This window comes from Polypterus senegalus, chromosome 4 (assembly GCF_016835505.1).
Source record: "Polypterus senegalus isolate Bchr_013 chromosome 4, ASM1683550v1, whole genome shotgun sequence".
In the NCBI taxonomy this organism is placed as follows: domain Eukaryota; kingdom Metazoa; phylum Chordata; class Cladistia; order Polypteriformes; family Polypteridae; genus Polypterus; species Polypterus senegalus.
In genome coordinates this window covers 43,156,390-43,179,112 of record NC_053157.1, presented here as the reverse complement: position 1 = coordinate 43,179,112, position 22,723 = coordinate 43,156,390, and the positions used below count along the sequence as shown (strand labels likewise).

The 22,723-nt window shown below is 40.4% G+C and overlaps 1 protein-coding gene across 1 annotated transcript in view; it reads left to right on the top strand.

Annotated features, from left to right (window-relative positions):
- LOC120528696 (ciliogenesis and planar polarity effector 1-like) overlaps positions 1-16,990 on the top strand; it is a 123,443-nt gene extending 106,453 nt beyond the window's left edge. Inside the window, exons 16-19 of the mRNA XM_039752851.1 lie at positions 2,848-2,957; positions 3,311-3,466; positions 16,685-16,796; positions 16,950-16,990. Of these exons, the coding sequence (XP_039608785.1) occupies positions 2,848-2,957; positions 3,311-3,466; positions 16,685-16,796; positions 16,950-16,990 (419 nt within the window). The remainder of the gene's footprint in view (positions 1-2,847; positions 2,958-3,310; positions 3,467-16,684; positions 16,797-16,949) is intronic.
- Positions 16,991-22,723: the final 5,733 nt, after the last annotated feature.

Sequence of the window (22,723 nt, the reverse complement as noted above, 5' to 3'; positions counted from 1 at the left end):
TTACAGAGCTGATTGTGTGGCGATTGGTTACTTAGAGAAAGAAAAGGAAGGACAGGAATTGGGGTTAGTAATTTTGAAAAAGACAGTACAGCTGCAATAAATTATTTCATCGAAGGCTGCGCACAGCACAGCAAGCATCTTGTAGGAGGCATGAACAATCACTGCGCCAACGTGTTCCCATGTTTAATAACGTGCTTTAATCTATCCTATCATCATGAAAATGATATCAAGTATACATCTCAGTATTTAATTATTCAGAGAACTGTAATATCACAAATGTAATGGATTCTGTGTCTTGTCTGAGGACACACACATAGAAGAACATAGAAGAATATTTACAAAAAAAGCATTTAACGTGCTACTTTAGTTACGATGGTATTTGAGATACTAGTAAATTTAACGATTTAAAGATGAAGTTTATGATGTTCTACTTTAATGACAAAATAAACTATGTGATTAAAGTGGAAATTTCGAGATTAAAGTTGACATTTCAAGCTTTTTTCTCACTGTGTCCCTATTTTTTTTTCTTTTCTCTATACCCTAATAAGCTTTCATATGACACTCAGACGGTGGGCTACGACTCAACTTTTCACGGCAACATTGATATCTGACTTCACTGTGTGACTTTGTGAACTTGAACGTTCGAGTTTCTCCAACGCTCTATGTCACTCGCTTCTGTTGTTTATAGCACTGTTTAAACCAACAAATAGTATGTTTTCCTTGCTTCACTTGGTATTCACTGAAATTCTTAAATTTTCCCCCGTGCTTTTGCCATTGTCTTTTCACAGAATGCTGAGTTTAAGGGCTATTTATATTGATTTGTATATTCAAAGAGTCATAATTTTGGGAGGAGTTGGGGAGTGGCAGCAGGCCCACGCACATGCGTTGCTTTTCACGATGACCGTGATTTATGGAGTGGAAGAACGTGGAAGTTGGCATTCATACAGATTTATGCATCTGGATTTTTTTGTGCATACGCACATTTCCGCTTTTGTCCGTACGCCATGTTATTTACTGTGAATTCTATGTACGCCATTATGCATGAGGCCCCAGGATTCCTCCTAGAGTTGGTTGTCTGGTTAAAGTGCGTGATAGAGTGGTCACTCTAACAGAGCTTCAGAAATCCTCTGCTGAGATGGGACAGCTTATCAGAAGGATGACCATCTCAACAGCACTCTGTCAATCAAGTGTAGCCATAGTAGAATGGCTAGATGGAGCCCAATTGAATAAAAGGCATATGACATGTGAAGGACAGCCGGTTCCCATGCCTGGCAGGGACGCCCCTGCTGCTTATCTCCCCCGGGACGCTTGGTGGCAGCCTCCCTGGCCGACGGTGATTCCCCAACCACCCGCAGGGCTCCATTTGAGATGGAGTCCTCCACAGCTTGGTTGGGGCCCGGGGTGGCCACTGGTTTGGCTTCTGTCTGCTTCCAACAGCCCGGCTGGACGAGTCTTCAGCCCCCCCCGGAAGTGAGTGCAATTAGGACCAGGTGGTCAATCACCTGGAACACTTCCGGGTGGGCTATAAAAGGGCCCAACCACCACCACTCGAAGAGCCAGAGTTGGGAGGAAGGAGACAAAGCTTGAGAAGGAGTGGTGGTAAAGGAAGAAAGGTGGTGTTGCTGTGTGTTGGACTGGCGTTTTGTGGGAGTGTGTATTGCCTGTGGGTCACAGGGAACACGTGCGCCCACAGGTGAAGAAAAATAAAAGTCTTTGTACTTTTTATATGTGCCTCCATGTCCATCTGTGTCGGGTCCGGCGCCTATATAGCGCCTTTGTTACAGACAGTTTAAAGAACTCTGAGAGCACAAGAAATAAAATTTTGTGGTCTTATGCGACAAAAAATAAACTTTTTGGACATAACTCCAAACACTAAGTCTGGCAAACACCAAGCACTGCTCATCACCTGCCTCATACCATGTCTACAGTGAAGCATGGTGGTAGAAACATCATACTATGGAGGTTCTTCACACATGCAGGGACAGAAAGGCTGGTCAGAATTGAGGGAATGATGAATAGCACCAACTACAGAGAGATCCTTGAATAAAACGTACTCCATGGTACATGTGAGCTTTTAGTGGGGTGACGGTTCACCTGTTAGTACAACAATGACCTGAAGAAGACCTGAAGATGATAGTTTACAAACACTTCCCATCCAGTTTAGCTAAGCTTGAGAAAATCTGCTAGGAAGAAGTGGATAAACTGCCAAAATTCAGATGTACAAAACTTGTTTTGACTTAACAAAAAGGCTCTCAGCTGTAATTGCGGCCAAAGGGGCTTCTAAAAAGATCTGCACTAAGGGTCTAAATACTTTTATGAATGAGAGAGATCAAATCTAGATTTTTTAATAAATTTGCAAACCCTTCTACATGTTTTTGCTTTGTCATTATGGGTTATTAAGTGTAGTTTGATTGGCAACATGTCAAATGTATCCATTTACAATTAAATTTACAACACAATAAAGTGTGCAGAAAGTTAAGGGATCTAAGTATTCCCTGTGACACTGTATTGGGAAATATGGCTCATAAAATGGATGAATTTTGTTCTATAAGTTTTAGTCTTATACCACACTGGTGATGATTTATTCTCCTTACATGTATTCAAAGTAGAAAATATGACAGAATAAGGCAAAGAATATTACTTTATCGTTATATTAAACTACAACACTTTCTGGTAATACATTAATGCAACATATAACTGGAATGGCCAAATTTAACAAACAATTGTCATCTCTTTAGGAATCGGTCTCAGTTATCTAAGGCAAATAACGTGAAGACTCGTCTCTCTTCAGTTCTGAGATTATTTTTCTGTTGACTAACGCAAACCCGGCCCTGTGTGCTGTCACAGATTGTTTCAGGGAACTGTGTGGCTTGTGCTGGATGTTCCATGTTCGAGAAATGCTGTCGGTGAACTGCAGGAAGTATCAGCTGGCAAGGAATACTGGTAAAGACCTGCAGGTATGTTCGTTTTTGATGTGTATTTTACTTTCCACTTCAGCCTCTTAATGAAAACTAAAAATACTGTTAATAGTGCATCTTGACTTTTGTAAGTCGTTTTGGATCAAAGTATCTGCTAAGCAAATAAATTTAAATATCTTGACTGTCTGCCTGTGTGAATTGGCAATGTTGCCTGATGAAAAACTGACATCATTTCTGCCTGATGAAATATCCAGTGATTGCTGAAGCTTAATGGTTCTTTAATGATTGTTAAAGCATTTGGGAAGACGATTTAGACATGTCTATCAATCAGTTCATTTAAACAAAGCAAACCACATTATCTTAGCCCATGATTGATCTTTCAGGGTTGCAAGGAAATAGAAGAGTACAACGCTGCAGCAATCAGGTACTGCATTGAGGCCCTGGAGTGGGCTTGTCGTTTTCTGCCATTTGCCAGGTTTATAAATGCAGAAGAAGTTGTCCAGGATGTGATCCTGAGTCTGCTGGCTGAACTTCCTCCAATAAAGATGGTAATTTGCTTTAGGAGTGCATTAATTCAGTAGTTTTTAAGGGACTTTGTTAAAAGGCAGAATATAGTCATAATTTATGGATTAAATAATTACTCATAATGTATAATATAGTCATTGGGAAACCATGTAAGCAACTTTGATAAACAGTTATTTACCACATACAGAAGCATGGAGATGCAGTGACTAGTGCTGCTCCCTCATGAATCCAGCATCCTGGCTTTAAATCTGTGACCTGGTTGTTGTCTGTATGGAGTCTGCGCCTTCTTCCCATTCAAGAGTGGGATTTTCTTGGTGTGTGCTGGCTGACTCCTCCATCCCCAGTTTAGACTAAATGGTGATTTTAAACTGCATGAGTGGAGTCCTGCGATGGACTGATGCATAAGGTGTGTTTGAGAATGTTATATTATACTGTAAAATTCACATTTAGACATTCCTGATGGGAGACAAAAATATAAAGGAGGATAAAAATACTCCAGTTACATTGTGCTAGTGCCCTAATGTGCCACATCACCCCTGTTAAATACTTGTGCCATGCTGATCTGCAAATATCTGGTGTCAACAAACAGCAGTAACTCTATTAATGATACACAAGAATTAATCGATGGTGGCCATTACATCACAGTCCCCTGACACCTACATTATATATCAAGGATATTATTTATTATTTGCACTCAGAAGAGTAAGAATTGCTCTCATTTCTTTCTCTTCATTCATTTTTCTTATCATTTTTTTCACAACGTTAATAATTTTTAAAGACCATTTTTGCTTTCTGAGAAACTTGGTTGGAATAGAAGGACCACAGCCACTGTGGACCTCCAGGACCAAACCTGAGCGTCTCTGAGATTTCACGTAGAGTAAACCATAATTGTTATGATTTGGCTTCTTTTTAGAGCCTCATTTTGCATTTGAATTTTATTTTTTTGAATTATGCCAGATCTAATTCTGAACCTTACAAATATTTCTAAAACATGTTTAAAGACGGTTATTGATTTTCATGTGTTTTTTTTTTGATGCTACCTTGGTTAGTAGGATGTTGCCAGTTTGTGAACTGAACATTGGTTGCCGTGGCTACTGACTAGGCATGTGCAGTGTATGTCATCATTAATGTGACAGTAAGGTTAACACCGTGCCCTCCTGGGTCATCCAGTATGGAATACAAATTAATTATGTATGTGTTGGCTTTACTTTATCTTTCTTTTGATCTTTATCTCTCACTTTGTTTTCTCACTGTTAGTGTTGATCAGTAAAATTCTGCAAAGCACTTTTTACTGCAAATAGGCTTACATTGCTTACTGAATATTTTCCTGGAAACTCTCCCTGTAGCCCGCTTAGGCAAACATTTTTTCCCCAGCATCCCATGATGCTTTGCGAAGCCAGTGTGGCATCACAGAGCTACAGTCCATCCGGAAAGTATTCACAGCGCATCACTTTTTCCACATTTTGTTATGTTATAGCCTTATTCCAAAATGGATTAAATTCATTTTTTTCCTCAGAATTCTACACACAACACCCCATAATGACGTGAAAAAGTTTACTTGAGGTTTTTGCAAATTTATTAAAAATAAAAAAACTGAGAAATCACATGTACATAAGTATTCACAGCCTTTGCTCAATACTTTGTCGATGCACCTTTGCCAGCAATTATAGCCTCAAGTCTTTTTGAATATGATGCCACAAGCTTGGCACACCTATCCTTGGCCGGTTTCACCCATGCCTCTTTGCAGCACCTCTCAAGCTCCGTCAGGTTGGATGGGAAGCGTCGGTGCACAGCCATTTTAAGATCTCTCCAGAGATGTTCAATAGGATTCAAGTCTGGGCTCTGGCTGGGCCACTCAAGGACATTCACAGAGTTGTCCTGAAGCCACTCCTTTGATATCTTGGCTGTGTGCTTAGGGTCGTTGTCCTGCTGAAAGATAAACCGTCGCCCCAGTCTGAGGTTAACAGTGTTCTGGAGCAGGTTTTCATCCAGGATGTCTCTGTACATTGCTGCAGTCATCTTTCCCTTTATCCTGACTAGTCTCCCAGTTCCTGCCGCTGAAAAACATCTCCACAGCATGATGCTGCCACCACCATGCTTCACTGTAGGGATGGTATTGGCCTGGTAATGAGCGGTGCCTTGTTTCCTCCAAACGTTACGCCTGGCATTCACACCAAAGAATTCAATCTTTGTCTCATCAGACCAGAGAATTTTGTTTCTCATGGTCTGAGAGACCTTCAGGTTCCTTTTGGCAAACTCCAGGTGGGCTGCCATGTGCCTTTTACTAAGGAGTGGCTTCCGTCTGGCCACTCTACCATACAGGCCTGATTGGTGGATTGCTGCAGAGATGGTTGTTCTTCTGGAAGGTTCTCCTCTCTCCACAGAAGACCTCTGGAGCTCTGACAGAGTGACCATTGGGTTCTTGGTCACCTCCCTGACTAAGGCCCTTCTCCCCCGATTGCTCAGTTTAGATGGCCAGCCAGCTCTAGGAAGAGTCCTGGTGGTTTCGAACTTCTTCCACTTACGGATGATGGAGGCCACTGTGCTCATTGGGACCTTCAAAGCAGCAGAAATGTTTCTGTAACCTTCCCGAGATTTGTGCCTCGAGACAATCCTGTCTCGGAGGTCTACAGACAATTCCTTTAAATTCATGCTTGGTTTGTGCTCTGACATGAACTGTCAACTGTGGGACCTTATATAGACAGGTGTGTGTCGAACACAGACAGACAGACACCAGATGTCCCAAAACACACAGGTTTATTGCTGCCTCCTGTACACAGCTCCAAACACTGCACAAATCAGCACACAGTCCTCTGCTTTCTTTTTCTTCTTCTCTGTCGCCCTCACGCCTCCTTTCACAAGCTCTGTCGTCTTCCTCCCGACTCCGGCTCTCCTAATGGAGTGAGGCAGCCCCTTTAATAACACCCCGGATGTGCTCCAGGTGCTTCATAATGATCTTCTGACGGCACTTCCTGGTGTAGCGGTGGTGCTGCAATCCAGGGCTCTACAACCCTCCGGGCATCCCCTGGTGGTGGCCACGGGCCCCAATAGGGTGAGCTTCTAATTTCTGATCTCGTGACCCTGATGCAGACCAGGGCGGCTTACCTCTCGTGGTCCAGGAGAGGTATTGTCCCTCTCCCGGTCCTCCTAGGCGTCCCGGCTGGGCAAGACCCCCAGCCCTCCTCCACAATATTATATATATATATATACAGTAATCCCTCGCTATATCGCGCTTCGACTTTCGCGGTTTCACTCTATCGCGGATTTTAAATGTAAGCACATCTAAATATATATCACAGATTTTTCGCTGGTTCGCGGATTTCTGCAGACAGTGGGTCTTTTAATTTATGCTACACGCTTCCTCAGTTTGTTTGCCCTGTTGATTTCATACAAGGGACGCTATTGGCGGATGGCTTAGAAGCTACCCAATCAGAGCACGTATTACATATTAACTAAAACTCCTCAATGCTATAAGATATGCATCCCGCGCGGAGCTTGATTGTTTGCTTGTCTCTTCCTCTCTCTCACCCTCTCTGACATTCTCTGCGCCTGACGGAGGGGCTGTTTGCACAGAGGCTGTTTGCTTAAAAGATACTGACGCTCCTCTAAAAAAATGCCGCTTTATTGCGGTGCTCGCATATTTAAAAGCACAAAAGCACACGGATTGATTTTTGATTGTTGCTTTAATCTCGCTCTCTCTCTCTGACGTTCTCTGCGCCTGACGGAGGAGATGTGAGCAGAGGGGCTGTTTGCACAGAGGCTGTTTGCTTAGAAGATACTGACGCTCCTCTAAAAATGCCACAGCAAACTTAAAAGCACAAGTATTGATTTTTTGATTGTTTGCTTTTCTTTGCGAGCGCTCTCTCTCTCTCTCTCTCTCCCTCTGAAATTCTCTGCTCCTGAAGAGAAGAAGATCTATTTGCATTCTTTTAATTGTGAGAAAGAACTGTCATCTCTGTCTTGTCATGGAGGACAGTTTAAACTTTTGACTAAAGGGTGTTATTTCATGTCTAGAGGGCTCTAATAATGTTAACAGTGTGGGAGAGTTTATAAGGGCTTAAAATATATAAAAATAACTACACAAACATATGGTTTCTACTTTGCGGATTTTGTCTATCGCGGGGGGTTCTGGAACGCAACCCCCGCGATCGAGGAGGGATTACTGTATATATATATATATATATATATATATATTTGCAGCTGGAGATCCACAAAGGGAGACGACGAATCACGTATCATAAAGTAGTTTTTATTCCTGAGCTTTCAGCCCCTGCCAGGAGCCGTCATCAGAAGGTAATACGGAGACATACAATAATCAAAGGCAATATATAGAAAAAATTAGGAGGTGGTGGGGGCGGGCATCAGGGGTTTGGTCAGTATATAAATGAGGTGGTGGTTGGGAGGAGTATTGGTCATAAAGTTTTATTTATTATGAACAAGTTCTTATTAAGTTTGCATATGCTGGGTTTATGTCCAAATGTCAGGTGTCAGAATAGCACACAAGCCTTCGAACAGTCCTTTTCAATGCCAAAAACAAGAAATCGACAGCAGAAACACGAAACACAGTGCACAGCATTCCATGGAGTTCTTGCCCAGCGGTATACATTGGACAAACATCAAAAAGAATCGCAACACGTATACAAGAACATCGCAACACCGTCAGAAGGAAGGACTCACGATCACTGATGTATATGCATACAAAATCATCCGGACATACATTCAGCTGGGACAATGTACAAATAAGATATAAGGCCAGTACTAAAAGAGAGCAGAGAGCTGGCTGAATCTTGGCTATCAAACAAAAACGTCATCAACAGACATTTGGACATAAACCCAGCATATGCAAACTTAATAAGATCATGTTCATAATAAATAAAACTTTATGACCAATACTCCTCCCAACCACCACTTCACTACCCCCCCCATACACTGACCAAACCCCTGATGCCCCCCCACCACCTCCTAATTTTTGCTATATATTGCCTTTGATTCTTGTAAGTCTAAGCATTAACTTCTGATGACGGCTCCTGGTAGGGGCTGAAAGCTCAGGAATAAAAACTACTTTATGATACGTGATTCGTCTTCTCCCTTTGTGGATCTCAAGCTGCAAATATGCAAACCGTATCACAGACCTTCACTTCCATATACAGTATATATATATACAGATTGGACATGGGAGGCACGTGTAAAATAAAACAAATACTTTTTATTTTCTTCGTCTGTGGCCCTTGCCTTCCCTGTACCCACAGACACAACACAGTCCCAAGCACACCGCACTTTCTCTTCCTTTGCACCACCACTCTTCCCAAGCAACCTTGTCCTCCTCCACCCGACTCTGGCCGCTGAGTGATGGTCGCTGGCTCCTTTTATAGTTCACCCGGAAGTGCTCCAGGTGCTTGATCACTGAGTTCCAGGTGTGATGAATATGCTCCCCCAATGGGCTCAGGAGTCCCAAACACAGCACCCCCTGGCGGTGCCTGTGGGGCCCAACATGGCTGCACCCAACTCCAAATCCCAGGGAGCCCTGTGGGAAACTGAGGCACTGCTCCATCCCAGGGGGGCGGCCATCTAGCATCCAGGGGGAGGTATTGCACTGTCCAGGGCTGCTCCCCCTGAATATAGTGTGCAGGAGCATCCCGGCTGGGCATGGATGCCAGCTGCCTGTCATAGTATATATTATTTAAGGAGTACATTAGCTGACCATAGTAAGAATATTTTGAGTACTGACCACCGGATATATAACACTGGCTACACAGTGCCACATAGCTAATCTGTATACCCAATTATGCATGTGTCCTATTATGGGCTTAAAACAATCCTTAAAGAAAGGAAAAAGAAAGCACATGGGACCCTGAGGGACCCTCCATCACCCCAACTCTCCATGTGGTATTTACATTTACTTATTTGGCTGACGCCTTTACCTAAGGTGGCTTACAACATTTCTGATTCAATTGGTTACAATAATAATGATGAAAAATATATAACTGTATTCAAGGTGTTTCTATCTTCTTCGTGGAAGATAACAAAAAAGTCATTTGAGTGATACCCAGTGCTGGAACTTCAAATAATGGAATAAGCCAACACTTCATTGTATGGCTAATGTGTTCCCCAAGATTGGAGCTCTGTGAGCACAATGATAGATATGATATTGTATTTACGTATTGCTAATTCACTGTGCCATTGGCTATATTTTTTTGTGGTAATTGTTCTGGTGGTGCAGTGGTTAACACTGCTGCCTTGCAGCTCAGATCACATTTTTGGCCACAATAATCAGTCCAGCATAGTTGGCAGACACTTCTCTAGCTCTCAAGGACACATTGCACCATTATAAGCCAGTCAAAACTAGTTCAGTTCCTCCTTTCCCTTTGACTTCAATGCATTTTGTGGAATTCGGTGAAGTTCACAAACATTTCCGTGATTTCCCGGAACTGACGGCGAAGCAAACTGCACAGGGTTCACTCACCTCTACTCCTTATGAGCCTTGTTTTCTGATTAGGCACTGGTAAAAGATTTCCTGGCTGTGAACCTTTGTTTGATTTCTGACTTACATTTCATCTCCCAGTCCTCTTTATAATAAAAAAGTCTGGACTTTTCCCTTAAGACATAATACTAATTGACCTGAATCTGAATTCAAATATACTGTACATCTATTCCCTAAGATATAAAATTTCACTCTCAGCATACCTGGGCCCTTTTCCATGCTGGATAATTTCATGATTTGACTCTGCTTGTTTCAGGTTGGCTAGGCTCCCTGCTTCACATGAGACCACTGTCTTCGTAATTAAAGATACACTGTGTGTACAATTATTAGGCAAGTGAGTATTTTGACCATATCATCATTTTTAATGCGTATATTCCAACTCCAAGCTATATTAACTTGAATGCTTATTGGATTTAAGCACGTCAGGTGATGTGTATTTGTGTAATGAGGAAGGGTGTGGCCTAAGGAGATCAACACCCTATATCAAGGTGTGCAGAATTATTAGGCAGCTAGTTTTCCTCGGGCAAAATGGGCCAAAAAAGAGATTTAACTGACTCTGAAAAGTCAAAAATTGTAAAAAGTCTTTCAGAGGGATGCAGCACTTTTGGAATTGCTAAGATATTGGTGTGTGATCACAGAACCATCAAACATTTTGTTGCAAATAGTCAACAGGGTCGCAAGAAACGTGTTGAGAACAAAAGACGCAAATTAGCTGCCAAAGATTTGAGAAGAATCAAACGTGAAGCTACCAGGAACCCATTATCCTCCAGTACTTTCATATTCCAGAGCTGCAACCTACCTGGAGTGCCCAGAGGTACAAGGTGTTCAGTGCTCAAAGACATGGCCAAGGTAAGGAGGGCTGAAACCCAACCACCACTGAACAAGAAACATAAGTTGAAACGTCAAAACTGGGCCAAGAAATATCTGAAGACAGATTTTTTTCAAAGGTTTTATGGACCGATGAGATGAGAGTGACTCTTGATGGACCAGATGGATGGACCTGTGGATCAGTAATGGCACAGAGCTCCACTCCAACGTGGAGGTGGGGTACTGGTATGAGCTGGTATTTTTAAAGATGAGCTAGTTGGACCTTTTGCATTGAAGATGAACTCAAAATCAACTCCCAAACCTACTGCCAGTTTTTCAAGACACTTTCTTCAAACAGTGATACAGGAAAAAGACCATGATTTTTATGCAGGCCAATGCTCCATCACTTGCATCGAAGTTCTCCACTGCGTGGCCAGCCAGTAAAGGCCTTAAAGATGAAGGAATAATGACATGGCCCCTTCCTCATCTGACCTAAACCCTATCGAGAACTTGTGGGCACTTCTTAAACGCTAGATTTACGGGGGAGAAAAACAATACACCTCTATGAAGAGTGTCTGGGAGGCTGTAGTCACTGCTCCACAAAAAGCTGATCGTCAACAGATCAAGAAACTGACAGACTCCATGAATGGAAAGGCTTATGACTGTTATTGGAAAGAAGGGTGGCTATATTGGTCATTGATTGATTGATTGATTTTTTTTTTAAATGTCAGAGATGTTTATTTGTAAATTTTGAGGTGTTTGTTTATTATTCTCACTATAACAGATGAAAATAAACAAGTGAGATGGGAAAATTTTCATTTTTCCTTTAGTTGCATAATAAATCTGCACACTAATAGTTGCCTAATAATTGTGCACATATGTATTCCCCTGATGATGTTCACACTCACATTTCCGTTGTGAAACATTCAGGTTTCAGGTTTATTAACATTTTGGATTGACTGATAGCACTGTGTTTGTGCCATATTAAAATTAATCCTCAAAAATACAACTTGCCTAATAATTGTGCACACAGTGTACTGCACAACTGTAAATGTTTTAATCTGTTTAACTCTTTTGGTAAACCATAACACCTCCTTTATATATATGGAGGAAGGCCTTAACTTACAACAACAACAACATTTATTTATACAGTAATCCCTCCTCGATCGCGGGGGTTGCGTTCCAGAACCCCCCGCGATAGGTGAAAATCTGCGAAGTAGAAACCATATGTTTGTATGGTTATTTTATATATTTTAAGCCCTTATAAACTCTCTCACACTGTTAACATTATTAGAGCCCTCTAGACATGAAATAACACCCTTTAGTCAAAAGTTTAAACTGTGCTCCATGACAAGACAGAGATGACAGTTCTTTCTTAAAATTAAAAGAATGCAAACATATCTTCTCTTCAAAGGAATGCGTGTCAGGAGCAGAGAATGTCAGAGAGAGAGAGCAAGCATGACAGAAAAGCAAACAATCAAAAAATCAATACGTGCTTTTGGGCTTTTAAGTATGTGAAGCACCGCGATAAAGCGGCATTTTTTAGAGGAGCATCCGTATCTTCTAAGCAAACAGCCTCTGTGCAAACAGCCCCTCTGCTCACACCCCCTCCGTCAGGCAGAGAGAGTGAGAGAGATAGAGAGAAGCAAACAATCAAGCACCGTGCGGGAAGCATATCGTATATCATTGAGGAGTTTTAGTTAATATGTAATACATACTCTGATTGGGTAGCTTCTAAGCCATCCGCCAATAGCGTCCCTTGTATGAAATTAACTGGGCAAACAAACTGAGGAAGCATGTACCATAAATTAAAAGACACAGTGTCCGCAGAAATCCACGAATCAGCGAAAAATCCGTGCTATATATTTAGATATGCTTACATTTAAAATCCGCGATAGAGTGAAGCCGCTAAAGTCGAAGCGCGATATAGCGAGGGATTACTGTATAGCACATTTTCATACAAAAAAGTAGCTCAAAGTGCTTTACATAATGAAGAAAAATAAAAGACAAAATAAGAAATTAAAATAAGACAACATTAGTTAACATAGAAAAAGAGTAAGGTCCGATGGCCAGGGAGGACAGAAAAAAAACTCCAGACGGCTGGAGAAAAAAAATAAAATCCGCAGGGGTTCCAGGCCACGAGACCGCCCAGTCCCCTCTGGGCATTCTACCTAACATAAATGAAATAGTCCTCTTTGTATTTAGGGTTCTCACGGACGGACTTGATAATGATGGTCATGCAGACTTCTGGCTTTTAATCCATCACTGTTGGAACTTCACGTTGCTTTGAGTAGATGGTGGTGGCACAAGCCAACACTAAAAGGACACCCGAAAAAAAAGCAGAAGAGAGAGTAGGGGTTAGTACAGATTTTAGAGCCACCGTGAATAGTTATTATAGTGATTTGGATATACAGAGTATCAGGATTAAATTTCAGTGAAGTTATGAGAAGGCCATGTTAAAGTAATGTGTTTTCAACAGTGTTTTAAAGTGCTCTACTGTATCAGCCTGGCGAATTCCTATTGGCAGGCTATTCCAGATTTTAGGTGCATAGCAGCAGAAGGCCGCCTCACCACTTCTTTTAAGTTTTGCTCTTGGAATTATAAGGAGATACTCATTTGAGGATCTGAGGTTACGATTTGGAATATAATGTGTCAGGCATTCCGATATATAAGATGGAGTGAGATTATTTAAGGTTTTATAAACCATAAGCAGAATTTTAAAGTCAATCCTGAATGACACAGGTAACCAGTGTAGTGACATTAAAACTGGAGAAATGTGTTCCAATTTTCTTTTCCTCGTTAGGATTCTAGCAGCTGCATTCTGCACTCGTTGTAAACGATTTATGTCTTTTTTGGGTAGTCCTGAGAGGAGTGCATTACAGTAATCTAGTCCACTGAAAACAAACGCGTGAACTAATTTCTCAGCATCTTTCAGTGATATAAGAGGTCTAACTTTACTTATGTTTCTTAAGTGAAAAAATGCTGTCCTAGTGATCTGATTAATATGCGATTTAAAATTCAGATTACAGTCAACAATCACCCCTAAGCTTTTTACCTCCGTCTTGACTTTTAATCCTAATGTATCCAGTTTATTTCTAATAGCCTCATTGTATCCGTTATTGCCAATCACTAAGATTTCAGTTTTTCTCTTTATTTAGCTTGAGAAAGTTATTATTCATCCATTCAACAGCCAATTGCTCAATGTATGTGAGAGGTACAGTATATTAATGCAATTAATGGTACACCAAACTCATCTTGCTAAATTTAGCACTTCTTAAGTTGAAATGGAAATCCCATCAATCACCAGCCTGCCTTAGTTACCTGTTTTCACTTGGGTCTCAGCTCAAGTGGTCTGAATGCCGTTCCTGCTTCAGTAGACCATCATCTGCTCATCACCTTTGGCTTGAACCTAATCTGAGACTGTTGCCTTGGTTAGGTCATCACCAAATGTTGCTCAACTCAAAGTATCGTTTGACACCTGATTATGTCACAGTGGCTCTAGGAAATGCATTATTATATAAGGCTGGAAAATAAAGACGGTATCAGTCCAGCTGCTCTGGAGAATATGGCTGGCATTCTTAAATGCAGCTCTTTTTTTCAATTTCCAGAACAATCTTCAGTCTTAGACATTTTGCTCTCTGTTTCCTGCCTTTTCATTTATTAGCAACAATGGAAGGAAATGATTACTAAGTCAGAGGACTATCTCAGAGAAAGAAATGGATAATGTTATATAATTTAATACAACTGCACAACTGAAGCACAATAAATAGATTATTAAACAAAACATACATTAATACTCAATTTTGCATTCTGCAACCTGGAAAGCATTCCTTGAAATTAAAAAATTCAATTTACTCTGATAAAGACATGAAGCAGGTCCTCCTTGCTTTTCGTGAAAGAAAAAAAAAGGATGAGGTAGATGGATGAAAAGAAGAGCCTGCACAAAGGAGTAGTGGGTATCAGTGGCAGTGAGGGTGTGTAATCCTCCATCAAACCACTTCACGTCCTCTAGGGACTCCGCGTGGCATTTACATTTACTTCTTTGGCTGATTCATCACAACTGTAGCGGCTGTGGGAATAGTAACTGAAACTATGTTTGCTCTGTTTGTGATTACCCAGAGACAGCTATCATCAGCTAGTCAATCGTGGCATAGCAAAATTCACAACATGTGCTACCATAAGGCACTTTACAGACCATGAACCTTTACAGTACAATATCATATGAAAAAGCCATTTCTTAACGTGAATAGAACAGTCAATTGGCATCTTTAACCTAACTGTTTCCTTTAAGCACAAAGTTGTTCAAATAAATCTCTCTGTTATATAAAAGAGAGATATTTTCAGAGAGATAATTTCAAGTCCTGTGAGACGAGACTTTGTGCCAAGAGATGAAGTGAAAACCTAACAGTTCCAAGCAGGGGTGGAAACAAAAGACAAAGAGTAGAAGAAGAAAAGTCAAAGTAGAACATTGTTAATGAAAGTACTAAAATTCGAAAGTCTTCAAAACAATGATAGTAAAGATTGCATTAGCACTAACAAACGGAAATTATTAGTCGGTGAAATAACGGAACAGCAAAAAGAGATTGAATATATGGACATAGGTGACATGACAGGAGTATTTAGATATGGTTTGGCTTTAAACTTCCCCATGAAGAGGCGTATCCACGAAAATTAAAAGATTTGTTGTTTGGTGAAAGTGAAATCCACATATGTGAGCAGCAGAGACAAGAAGTGGCTGGCATGCCCACGGTCCACTAACTTCTCATTCGTGTAAATGCTATTGTCAGACACAGTTCCTGCACTCTCAGTTCTAAGCGGGGTCGGAAATAAAAGACAAAAGAGTAGAAGACAAAGTAGAACATCGTAAAGAGGTCCAAAGACGTTGATGCGATACACATACAGAGCAGGTCAGAGATAATGAAAGTACTAAAATTCGAAAGTCTCAAAAAACTGATAATAAAAATCGTGAAAGGGAATCCACACACGTGAATGGCAGAGACATGAAGTGGCTGGCGCGTAGTGTAGGCCGGGGGAGATACCGAGCAAAGTGAGCAGAAGGCGAAGAAGAAAAAGAAGACAAAACAAACACATGAAAAGAGCTGGAATGCCAAACATAAGCCAATCATTTTGCTAAAAAAGGGAAAAAACAATGAGTTGATTTCCATGGGCATCATGAATGACCACGGAGGAAGGCAAAGACATGTGAGAATACTGGGAGGGTTGGAATCAACACATGAAATGACTCTGTCATCAGATTAGATGGCCTGGCATCAAATCTGTTGTTGAATGCCTAGGAGTGGGTGGGCTACGATTTGGTTGAGGATTCTAGGACTGTGGCTGTGTCTGTCAATTCATTTTGTTTGCTATAACTGAGAATAACATAACAGGTAACTCTGCAGGAGAGCTTCTGTAGCCTGAACTCCTGTCAGTAGAAGGATGAATGAAGCTTGTTTTTTACCTTGACAATTGTTTTTTAGTCCGCTTCTCTCTACTCCAGTCATCAGCTGGCATCTTTGTGGTGTGATGTCTGTTTGGCATGTCAACTTTGAAAGCAGGTGTAGCTCTATACAGCATAGTCCATGATGTATCCAAACACTGAATAGTCAATAAAAAGGAGGTGTCTACACATTTAACAAAGCCACACTTCTCTGAAACATAAGCATGTATTGGCATATTTCGCATTGTGGAGGTCTAGGCTGGTCTCTTGGCTTCTGTATAAACTGCAGATAACTGTGTTAGTCGCATGATGTCAGCCCTTCTTGAGTGGCAACATGGACATTTTCAGCATTTCTTGCTGTTTACTGTGGCCTCTCCTTTAACCATGCTGACCTAGCAGTTAATTTTCTTTTTTTCTGTTTAGATGTGTTTCTGTCTATAAAACCGTGTTTTTACCCATCATTTTAATAGAAAATATGCTCACTGTACTGCATTTCTTTATCTCTCTTCCTTCCAGGTGGCGGATATTCTTGTGAAAGCTTTTCCAGAACAGCAGGAGTCTGTGCGTGTTGCTCTGAGGGAAAAGTACAGTTCTTTACTTAAAAATCTTAGACATTTAACTGTCAAAGGTAATGTAACAAGATCTGGTATGTGCGCTCTAAATAAGATTTACTTACAGCTCATATTCTACAATGTTAGGTATCTGTGTAACTGGTACTTTCAGTTAAGAATAACCTGTGTTGAGATAAGATGAAATTTGCATTTTTATACTTATCACCAAGGCCAGTTCTGCAGCTCAGTTGGTCCCAACCCTATCCGTTGAGTTTGGGCCAATCAAAATGTCCCAATAATACCATAATGACTTTGCAGTCAATGATTGGTCTGTCTTGTCATGCAAACCACATACCTGCACTTGAAGCTCTGTTGTGTTTTTTTTGGTTGACACTTGATTTTGTTTGTGCAAGCACTTACTGACGGTAGATAAGTACATATGCACTGAAGTGCAGCATATTTATAAATCGGTCAAGCTGGCAAATATAGGCATGGTGTAGAATGAGTGCGAGAAAATGGAAGCTGCCAAAATTTGCACCGTGGTAATTTCCTGCAGGTCTTTGTGGCTTTATAATTGGGTGGCAGGCATCGGGCCTTTGTCAAAACAAAGGAAACATGTCTGCCTTACTCATGTGATATATACACATGAAATTATGAAGGGAATTAGTACAGTGGATCGAGGCTTGTATTTTAAAATGAGTTCATCAAGAACACAGGGACACAGTTGGAAACTTGTTAAGGGTAAATTTCGCACAAACATTAGGAAGTTTTTCTTTACACAAAGAACGATAGACACTTGGAATAAGCTACCAAGTAGTGTGGTAGACAGTAAGACGTTAGGGACTTTCAAAACTCGACTTGATATATTCTTGGAGGAAACAAGTGGATAGGACTGGCAAGCTTTGTTGGGCTGAATGGCCTGTTCTTGTGTAGAGTGTTCTAATGTTCTAATACAGAAATACTCTGACTCAAAGCTGTGTCTGCGGCTCTGTCTGCACTAATATGAACGGTATTCCTGAGGCTGGAGAGACACCAGGAGCCACCAGGGGGAGTTCTAGCCTGATGTACCTGGTCAAAACCATCAGGCCCTCATCTGGATGTGATTACTTGAAGGACCAGATGCAGATATAGTAGATGAAGTAAATCTACTTTCAGATACCGAGGTGTGGCAGAAAAGTAATGAGACTGATTTTTTATTTACCAAAGTTTTTATTTTTTTCAAACATCAATGTTATCCCCTTCAAAGTAGTTCCCTTGGGCAGCTACACACCGATGGAGACGTTGTTCCCACTGTTAGTAGCAGCTGGAAGTCTTCAACCGTATGGTCTTCAGCATGTCCGTTACACTCTTTTGGATGTTTTCTAAAGTCCCGAAATGACGTCCTTTGAGGACATTTTTCAGTTTAGGAAAAGGAAAAGTCACACGGACTGAGGTCAGGTGAATAAGGGGGCTGGGGAACCACAGGAATGCCTTTTGAGGTCAAAAATTCTGTTATGGAGAGGGCAGTTTTTCGGCACCATTTTGGCACAGACCTTTCGCATGTGCAAATGTTCAGTCAAAATTTGATGAACGGTAAATCTGTTCAAATTTAATTGTTCACTCAACATTCTTAATGTTAAACGACGGTCTGATCTCACAAGAGTGTTCACACGTTCGATGTTTTCATTGGTTTTCGAAGTTGAAGTCCTCCCTGAACGGTGTTCATGTTCAACGTGTTTTCTGCCTTCCAAAAATGATTTGTGCCAGCGAAAAACTTGAGCTCGGGATAAAGAATGTTCCCCATAGGCCTGTTTTAACTTTTCAAACGTCACACTTGCCGTTTATTGGCACAACGTTGCTCCAAATTCCGCTGTTCCATTTTGCGTGACGCACAACCAAAAACACAACTTCGCTAATAGCAGTCACAAAAATCACGTAGTTAATGGAAGGAGTTGAAACTCGCACTGAGCTATGGGAGGGTACTGATACACGTGCTCTATCAAGGACAACAGCGCAGCGTTGCCAGATCGCTTGCAGTGTTGCCAGTCTCATTACTTTTCTGCCACACCTCGTAGATACCCATGGTGTGAGATTATAATTTATTGAATCCGTTTATTTTGGTCCTTTTAGGGTTTTTTATTATCAGGATTTTAGTTTTAATGTGTTTTGATAAAGTTTTATTTTTATCCTGTTTAATTTTGCATTCTTAACACGACATGTGGTGGATGCATCATGTAATCACTATAAGTACGGTGGCAGTTTCAGTATTCAAATCCCTCAGTGGATCAACAACGTATTTGAAATCTTTAACACTGTTAGCTTTACTTCTAAGTAGGCCCTAGCGCTAGGTTTGGTAATGACTTTGCTTTTGTTTTTGAGTCTTGATTGATCTTTCTGTTCTTGACAAAGTTTTTCATTTCGTGGTCTCATTGTTTGCTTACAAAAATTTTGTGTACCTTAACACATGGAGCTTTGAGTCGAGACAATTGGTGATGGCTGGAGTTTAGCTGCCAAAAGGAGGTGTGACAGCAAACATATGGGAGGCATTAGGATGGAGTGTTTGTGCGTGTGCTTTGGTGGAAGGTGAATCAGCCAGCTCAGTATTAAGATGGGACTTCTGTATAGTCTTACTATGTGCAATGTGTAACAGAAAACATGCATTTGTTGTATGAGTGGCTGTTGAATAACATTCTGACCTATAGATTAAAATTCTCCCTCTCAGTATAATGGTGCGAGTGTCAAAAACAGTTTGCCAGAATGGAGGCAGGAGAAAAGTGACCATGAAGAATTTAATAATTGTTTAATAATTGTGTTTGCCTTTCTAAAAAATTTACTAGAGTTCAAAACCACTCAGAAATGTTCATGTTTTTAGTAATTGATACATTTTTTTATCACATTGACTTAAACATATAGCCAAGTAAATAATTCTAACTGGAATTCTATGAGGAAGCAACAAAGGGGATGATATTTATCTGGACTTTCAGAAAGCATTTGATAAGGTGCCACATTAGAGGCTGGGTGTCAAACTAAAATAAGTAGGAGTTTAGGGTAATATTCGTAGATGGGTGCAGAATTTGTTCAGAAACAGAAGGCAGAGAGTTATAATGCGAGGAACCTCATCAGAATTGGGTAACGTTAAGAGTGGAGTCGCACCAGAGTCCGTGCTAGGGCCGCTGCTATTTTTAATATAGATACATGATTTGGATAGAAATATAAGTAACAAGCTGGTTAAGTTTGAAGATGATACCAAGATCTATTCAGTTGTTATAGGCTTCGGCAGTTTTGTGACAAATGTCAGTAAATATAAAATATTATATGCAGGAAGTAAAAATGTTAGGTTTGAATACACAACGGAGGTCTGAAAATCGAAAGTACACTTTCTGATAAGTGTTATGTTCGGTACTTGGGCCACTAGGTGGAGATAGAGAAGATGATAAAGAGAGTGATAAAGACTAATTGTTTCTTGTTGTTGCTTCCAGTTGTTGGATTAAATCTTTAACTTTTAGGCACTGGATCTTTTCATTTTACCCTCTGACATCTTAACAAGAAGGATTTAGGAGATGTAATGGACTCGTCACTATGAACCTAAAGACATTGCTCAGAAGCCATTAAGAAGGCTAACAGAATGTTAGGTTATATGTATGGCATGATGTGTGAAGTACAAGTCCAAGGAGGTTATGCTTCAGCCGCAGACCCGCTGTTCACGGGATGTAACTAGAATAGTTAAACGAAGTGGAAGTTCCAAATGCACAACTGCATAAGTGAATAAGTACACTGGAGTTTGCAGTGTGCAAAACAAGCACCTCAGAGGTCTTCAGATGACTGCTTCCTTAAATACGTGGCAAATACTAGTGTCAAATGCAAAAATTATTTGTGTTAACGTGTCCTTGTTTTCTTTTCCATTAAAATTGATTCCAAATCTCATCCTAGGTGCTAATGAAGAAAACAGGATGTCAGTTCTCATTCAAGACCTTCTAAAGGTGAGAATTAAACAGCTGAAAAGGATAGCCAGAAACATCGGGCCCGTAGAGTTTCATATCTGGGAACGTGTGCTGGAAACTATGGGTCACGCGCACACTCGTCTTTATGATGAGGTTCACAAAAAGACCCTGTGGCTGGCTGATGACAGAGCTCAGGTCTGTGCTAAAGGAGATTCTGCAGAAACCCTTTCAGATCATCTGCTGGCAATACACAGAAGAGATACATCTAAATGTAACAGGAGGTACGTTCAAATGTACTTTATGCTTCTGTTGTTTGAAAAATATCATAGACTACCAAAATACCCGCGCTTCGCAACGGAGAAGTAGTGTGTTAAAGAAGCAATGAAAAAGAAAAGGAAACATTTTGAAAATAACGTAACCTGATTGTCAATGTAATTGTTTTGTCACTGTTGTGAGTGATGAGTGTTGCTGTCATATATATATATATATATATATATATATATATATATATATACACATATATATATATATATACACACACACACACACAAAACATATATATATATACATATCTATACATATACACATAAATATACACACACACATATATACATACATATATATCTACATATATACACACACAGCTATTTCGTATCAGTGCAATGTTGTTAAAACGGATAACTCCCGCTCTTACGTGCAAGTCTGCGTGGATATTATGAACTATCGTATTTGTTCAAGTTCTATTTAAATTTTAAATAGAAGGAATTTTTATTTAGTCGACAGAAATATCTTTGGTAGGAATGGTAAAACAGACAGGAATATTATTCTGAATAAATCAACTCAAACCTTAAACAACTTATAATATTTTGCTCTCCATAAAAATATATCCTGTCTAAATTATACAAGTTAGAAATAAAGTAAACGTTAAAAGAACAAACATTCAAATTTCTTTACTCTTATGTAATTTTATATAAAAATAAACTTAGATTTTAAATATCCCAAAAGATTTTGCTCTCCATAAAAATATATCCTGTCAAAATTATACAAATTCAAATATGAACATGCTGCATAACAAAACCTGGAAATATAAATAAAATGTGTTCCTTTCAGCAATAACAAATCAAATCATTCAGTTGTCTTTGCTCATATGTCATTTTAGAGCTGGACGCCTGGCATCTTTTTTGGCACAGGTTCGTTTATGTTTGGTGTGAGGTTCTGTGTTGTGGAGATTCTCAGGATGGATTGCAGGTGCTCATCAGTGAGGCGACTCCTGTGTGCTGTTTTGTTAGTCTTTATCACTGAGAAGAGCTTCTCACACAGATATGTGCTACCAAACATGCACGAGGTTCGAGCCGCATGTAGATGGACTTTTTTTGTTCTTCAAAGTCACCAAAGCGCCGTGCAAACTCAGTGCGCTCAGTTTATCAGCAAAGTGCGATTTGGGAACACCGTAGTGACGACTTGGTTTAACATTACTTGGCAACAGGGAAAGTGGGGCAAATTGCACTGGTGCATTTGTGTCTCCCATAAAAGCAGCTTCACTTGAAATCACTTTGTGATTGTGCACGGGTAAAACGTCCGCTGAAGTGTCAGATTCTTATTTAATTCTTCTGCTTTCTGTATCTTCTGCATTGCATTCAGGTTACCCTGATGTTTTGTCTCATAGTGCCGTCTTAGATTAAATTCTGTAATTACAGCCACATTAGCTCCACAAATGAGACACACGGGTTCAGTAAACATATACTCAGCCTCCCATCGGTTTTAAAGGCTCTATTTTCAGAATCAACTTTTCTCTTCAGCATCGTGTGAGCTAGCTTCGCAATAACTTGCAGCATCATAAGGTAGACTTGATTAACGCAGTAAGTGTTCGGCAAGGCAGCTGAAGCGCTGCATTATGGGATCTGTAGTTTATTGTGTTACCAGCCTTCATATACCCGGCCATTAATAACAATAATACAGTATATAAAATGATCTTGCGGGCGGATATAATTACACGCCGGGCGGATGTGGCCCGCCCTTGAGTTTGACACATATGGACTAAATAGAACTTGAAAAGATATATTTTTAAAATGTGATCGCAATTC